This window comes from Misgurnus anguillicaudatus, chromosome 2, assembly GCF_027580225.2.
Source record: "Misgurnus anguillicaudatus chromosome 2, ASM2758022v2, whole genome shotgun sequence".
In the NCBI taxonomy this organism is placed as follows: Eukaryota; Metazoa; Chordata; class Actinopteri; order Cypriniformes; family Cobitidae; genus Misgurnus; species Misgurnus anguillicaudatus.
This window is the reverse complement of record NC_073338.2, coordinates 18,433,796-18,440,524: the sequence shown is the minus strand read 5'-3', so window position 1 is coordinate 18,440,524 and position 6,729 is coordinate 18,433,796. Positions and strand designations below refer to the sequence as shown.

Genomic DNA, 6,729 nt, shown 5'->3' with positions numbered 1-6,729 from the left:
CGGTTAAGAAGGGATAAAATGTCCAAGCTTGGAGACCCCTTCCTTGGACAGCATCCCATTTCATTTCTGATTACATGCTAATGCAAAATCATGACATGTTTTTTTTTTTTTTTTTTTAAATTAAGAATGCAACAATCATTACTGTACCTAGTGAAGACAGTGTTGTGTAATACAACAGAAACATAATAAAGAGTGACTGCGTCAGTGTCAAAGCAAAGTAGATTGAGGGTTTACCTGAATAAACATTTCATACATTCAGGGTCTTATGAATGAGCTCCCCCTTTTTATTGGCTTTTACAGTATATATTCAGTGCTTTTTATATTCTAAAAATTGGTGATCTCTTCAAATATGAAAAATGTTGCATCAAAAATCAAGTCAGTGAAAACTGTTGTATTTTTTTGTGAAGTGAACAGATGAAAGAAGTTTTTGTACAGTGTTGTTGTGTTTCCTGTCACTGTGGGCACCAGGGCACAGTAATACACAGCAGAGTCTGATACAGCAGCAGATGAGATCTCCAGATCCACACGAGAGGACTGTTTATTTGGGATCGCTCTGAGACGTAAAGTGGGTTCAGATGCCTCATTCATCTCTGTATGAAATATAAGGTATTGTGGTCTGGATCTTGGATATTGGCGATACCACTGAAAGCTGGGACCATTGCCTGTGTAACTGCAAGAGATAACAGCATTTTCTCCAGCTAAAACATGCACCTCTGATGAGACTGATGATATTGTATATGCACGAACGCTCTCTGTAAAAGAAGAAAGTTTATTAAACTTATTTATAGAACTGTCAAATGTAGTCAATGCACATTATGTAATGCTGAGCTACTGAAAAAACATTACACTGCTGATCCTAAAACTTAAGAAACACTTAGCATTAAAATTATTACTCACCATTAAACAGTGAAAAAACAATCAATACTAAAATAAACATGGTTGGTGAAGTGAATGCTGAAAGTCTCAACTCTGTTATGAAAAAAGACATCAATTTAACTGCAGCTGCTTTAAAGACTGCACAGCTCCACCCTCTGGTAAAAGAAGCTGGCAACCTACCTTTAAAGGGACATATTATGAAAATCTGACTTTTTCCATGTTTAAGTGCTATAATTGTGTCCCCAGTGCTTCTATCAACCTAGAAAATGTTAAAAAGATCAACCCAATAACTTAGTTTTGGTAAACCATTTTCTGCAAGCATGTGAAAAAATAGGTCATTGTAATTTGGCCCTTATTGTGATGTCAGAATAAGGTAATACCGCCCCCGTTATCTGCACTATCCAACCACAGCACAACCATTTAGTATGGAGAGAAAGAGAGAGATAAAATATTTCACAGCACAATTGAGTTTCAATTGCAACAAACCACCACCATTGTGATCAGTGGTTGCACTTCATCCGCTCATTTGCATTTTAAATGACACACCCAAAACGGCACACTTTTTCTCAGACCTATTTTAGACTTGGTTTACATCTTAAAAAAAATCTCATAATATGTCCCCTTTAAAGGAACAGGACCAGATTTTGGGAATTTAGCTTATTCACCATATACCCCAGAGTTACATAAGTCCATACATACCTTTCTCATCTCCGTGCATGCTGTAACTCTGTCTGATGCAGCCCCCACTAGCTTAGCTTAGCACAAAGACTGAAAGTGAATGGCTCCAGCTAGCAAACTGCTCCCAATAAGTGACAAAATAACGCAAATATTTTCCTATTAATGTGTTGTAATTTGTATAGTCACAGCACATGAAAATACTTTGCAACACTGGTTTATGTACTGCCTTGGACATTTCAGTATGGTGGATGATTTACACGTATGTGTGCAAAGTGCAATCCTCCATGTCACCCTCTTGTGGAAGAAACACACTTCTAAAACATTAAAGGTTAAAATGCTTTATTTTAATATAAATATCACTGTCTTTAATGTGTAGGTGCTACTCTGTTTATCTGGTTTTACTTCTATTATTTATCTGTATCTCTTGACTACATGAAATGCATTTAAATCAGATATAACAAATCACAGGTTTTTGTACAGTGTTGTTGTGTTTCCTGTCACTGTGGGCTGCAGGGCACAGTAATACACAGCAGAGTCTGATTTTTCAGCAGAGGAGATTGTGAGATCTACACGCTTTATGTCTTTCATAACTTTTGCTGACAGACGAAGTGAAGGATCAGGATCCGAAAATTCTGTGACGAGAACGAGAAACTCTGGTCGAGACCCAAGATATTGTCGATACCATTGCAGATTGCGAACATTACCCGTGTAGCTACAGGACAGAATCACATTTTCACCTTTATAAACATGTTTTTCAGAAGATGATGGTTTAATTGTGTTTGCAAAAGAGTTCCCTGTAAAACAACAAGAAATGCATAATCATTAAAAGCAGAAAAGTGATTTTATCATCATAAATTCATCAAGCATTTGTTCTCACATGCTTGTTCATAAAAGTTTTTCTTATTTTATATTAAGCTCATGAAAATAATAACATATCTTACCTACAGATACTAAAAATGATATCCAACAAAAGAGAATCATGTTGGATTATTCAGTGAAGTGATGTTGAGGTCAAATAAGAGTGACTGTGAATCAGCTTCTTGTATGTATAAACACAAGAAGAGCTCCACCTTCTGTGTCTTCCTATTCTCTGATACATTTTGGGTTTGTCTTGACATGTGATTCACATTAAATCATCAAGGATATTAGTTGTGGTGTGTTTTTTTGGGATTCTGCCTGTGACCATTTTTAGCAGAGAGGAGTGTTATAGTGTTTCCAAAAACCAAACCAAGGCAGTAGTCACATTAATGCACATTCAATAGTTGTATATGTATATTAGTATTAATTAGTTTATTAATTCATTTTATGAAGATAATTTGCAAAATGACATTTAGACTAGCACAACAGCTGAGTACTGAATTTCTCAGTGGCGAACCGTGAGTACTTCAGCTGGGCCTTCAAAATATGCAATGAAGTGCAAATGCCTCTCCATGCGCAATTACGCATGGCGCAATAAATGAAAGTCACAAATTTAATGGATAGGTTCTACTTACTACACCGCCTTAATTCTTAAAAACAGGAAAATGGAGACAAGTGAGCATGGGGGAAAAACACCAAAATAAATTGAGAGTAGTTTGTTTTTCGTAAATTTTAAAATTCAGAATATAATACTAGGCTATTCGTATTTCGTTAAATTATACAGTGAACGTGTAAAAATTCTGAGCACGCAAAGTTAAATTACAGAATAGGCATCGTTTGCTTTTAAATGCAGTTTTAAAGTTTAAAATTACTTTAATCTAACTGATAAACACAAATACAGACTCTGCTGCTCTGTAAATTTGCATTTAACAAGCTTAAATTATGTTCTTTAATTTTTGTTTTTTGTAAATATATATTTAGCTGTAGGATAGCTTGTTAATCTTTTTTCATAAGGGGAAATATAGCACCCTGCGTTCTCAGTGCACCTCCTTGTGGCTTATATTTTATAACTGTTATAATATAACCAGGGCTCGCAAAATCCCTAGCCCGAGCCCCGGTGAATGTTTTTGCATTCTCTGAGATTTAGTTAGGTAATTATATTGTATGTAATTTGGCGTCGCCTGTCAGTCATTACTATCCTCAAGTGAAACTTTCAGGAAGGGAAAGTATAATTAAACTCATTATTTTTCTCGTGTTCACGTCTGATATGCGCAGCGCAGCTGCACGCGCATCTCTCGGCTGTGCTCTTCATGAGTACCCGCTTAAGTAATTTCGTTTTTACCTCAGCCCTATCAAACTAGCCACAACGTCAATCACGTTTTCTGCCATTTACCTCAACCACTCTCACCGCAGAGATTCGGGCCATTAGACGGTCTATGATTAGGACGACTTCTTCTTTGGTGTTTTACGGCAGCTCGCATCCAGCTTGTTGCATGATTAGGACTTCATGAAGGCTTACAATGTTTTGTTTTTTACCCGCCAACTTGAAATCAAAGCGTGATTGGTCGATTTGCCCGTCACTCTCCACACCAAAACACATAGCTTGGCCTTCCTTGGGATTCTTGAAGTCCTAACCAATGAATGAGCCAGTTTACCGGGCCTTAATAGAGACAGACGATTCTGATTTGATATGAACCTGACAGTAAGCTTAACGTTAGAACATAGATGAGAGAAAATATATTACATGTATTAAATTAAATTAAATATAAATTGAAACATGTAAAAACATATTTTTATTGAATACTTTATTATTTATTAGTATTATTATAAAAAATATTTTTATAAATTTTTTTAGGCCTTCTCTGAAGGCGTAGAAGGCCCTGAAGGTTCCCCACTGGAATTTCTGCTTTACACGACATAAAGTTTCACCCAAAACACTTTTGATTCTGGGTAATTATAAAAAAAAAACACTAAAAAAAACAAAGGTATAGGTGTAGTGATCAACCTAGAGATATAAGGAAATGATCTCTTGTTGTGTTTTTTAGTAATGCTGTTTATAAGAACACAACATATCATAAAGTATTTTCATTCAATTTTCACATTTATTTGTGTAGGTCCAAAGCGGTTATATACAGTTAAACATTTGTAATCAATACTTAAAACTGTATTACTATTGTAATAGGACAAACTCTCATTTTCACTTGGTTTAGTTATACATTCTGAGTTGAAAGCTAACGCATAAACAAATGAGCAAACTGTTTTGTGGCTGTAAGAGTCTTATATTTAAATAGTGTATAATGTTTTTGTATGTGGAAAGCTTAGTTTTGTGTGATTGTGGGCACCAGTGCACAGTAGTACAGAGCTGAATGTTTCAGAAGAAGCTTTGAAATCCCCAGATCCACTCGTTTAAGATCTTTATCAAACTTTCCAGATAAACGCCCCATACTGTAATCTGTTTTTTCTCCACTGACAACTCCATGTGAATAGATCAATGCAGCATATTCTGGTTTTGATCCAGGATATTGTCTGTACCAGTACACAACCAGCACATTTTCACTGAATTCATTATAACTGCATGACAATGTCACATTTTCACCAATATGAGCATGTATGTGAGCTGATAGTGGAAAAATTACATCTGCTTCTGTGTCACCTTGAAAAGAAAAAAAAAGATGTGTTTAAGAAGCAGCTGAACTGAGATCAAATACATTTATTTTGGATTAAATTGCTTTAAATTAAAATGTAAAAGGTCATCTCACCCATATGAATCCACAAACCAAGAAATATGTAAATAAACATAATAGTTTAAGAATCAAAATCATAAACCATGTTTTATATGATACAGTAGGTGTATATCCACTATTATCACTTTACAGCTGTTTTACAGAGCATCACAGCTCCACCTTCTGACATCAGATATGTATTATATTATTCTGTAGCTCCACCCAGTGGCAAAATAATCGAGGTGCACAAGAACTACAATGTGAAGCAGAGCGCCCTCCACTGGGGTAAAAGGCTGAATGATTCTTTCTTATAATGGGACAAAATTAATCTGGTATTCTATATGATGATCTTACCATTAGTCTTAAATTACAAATAAAACAAAAAATCACTATGGCAGAAACACCCCGACACATAGAGAACAAACTCCACACAGGAAGACCTGTTTTAGATGGGACTCAAACCAAAGACTTTGTTGCTCTGAGACAACAGTCAAAACATAGTTTAATAAAAGTATTTGTATCAAAACTGGTCCTACAAATGCAAATAAATCCACCAAACAACCATGCTTTCTATATTTTTACAATCAGTGGCAAGGATCGGAAAGATGTGTAGTTTTTGCATGTGTGAATTTGAACTACAATCGTTTACCAAATGTGTATATGCATAATTTAGAGAAAACAAATGAACACAAAGAACGTGTAAACGGTCGCCGTGATTTTAACAAGTAAGATGTGATCCTGTTTCAACATTTTTTGTTGATCCTGGATCAATGTATTAATCAAATATACCCCAACCTACCCTTAACTCAAACCCTAACCATTTTTAAACCCTCAAATTAGTGTGAAATAATAGTTTGAGGAGTATTTCTTAAAAGCCCCTAACCCAATCCTAAACCTAAATCTAACATGCACACTAATCTTAATCCTGCAGTCTGATTGGTTAATGAAAATGTTGATCCAGGATCAACAATGGTGTTGATCCAGGATCACATCTTACTTGATGAAATCACGTTCACCCGTGTAAACGCCTCTCAGATGTGTAATCTGTAAACTACAAATGATCTTGAAATTGTGTGCAGCTGAATGTTTCATATCTCTGCCTGTAAACACCCCCTGATTAATATCATTACAAAAAAGCATCAGTCAATGTCCAAATCCATTATTGTAGAATAAACTTATTTGATTTTGTGGATGAACTGATAGGTTTATTGTGAACTTTTATATGACAGATGAATATGACAAATCAACACAAAAGAAAACAGCTGTCATGTGGAAAAATAAAATGATTTTAAGAATCAATACTGAACATTTAATCTAAGACACAGTAAAACTGAATCTCACATATAGGATGTGAATAATATAAAGATTGGTGATTTTTTTGTAATTCTCAATAGATGCTGAGGTGAACAATGTAGATGTATTTGTAACATTTAATTGTATAGCATTATTATGTTTTTACAACAAAACGTAAAACATTTACAAATCTTTCATATCGTAATGATAGTTTCCCTTAAACCATTTTATCGAGAATGTTACCACACTAACCATACCCAAACCTTATCGTTAACCCAAACCCTTTTAATACCCAAAAATG

The 6,729-nt window shown here is 34.9% G+C and overlaps 1 protein-coding gene across 1 annotated transcript; it reads right to left on the bottom strand.

The window, feature by feature from the left end:
- Window positions 1-202: 202 nt before the first annotated feature.
- Window positions 203-2,610, bottom strand: LOC129443474 (uncharacterized). Its single transcript, XM_073858172.1, has 5 exons — window positions 2,496-2,610; window positions 2,033-2,348; window positions 1,814-1,868; window positions 898-1,066; window positions 203-752 (listed from the first exon to the last, which is right to left on the bottom strand). The coding sequence occupies exons 1-5, from the start codon at window positions 2,533-2,535 to the stop codon at window positions 325-327; spliced, it is 1,008 nt and encodes a 335-aa protein (XP_073714273.1). The 5' UTR covers window positions 2,536-2,610; the 3' UTR covers window positions 203-324.
- Window positions 2,611-6,729: the final 4,119 nt, after the last annotated feature.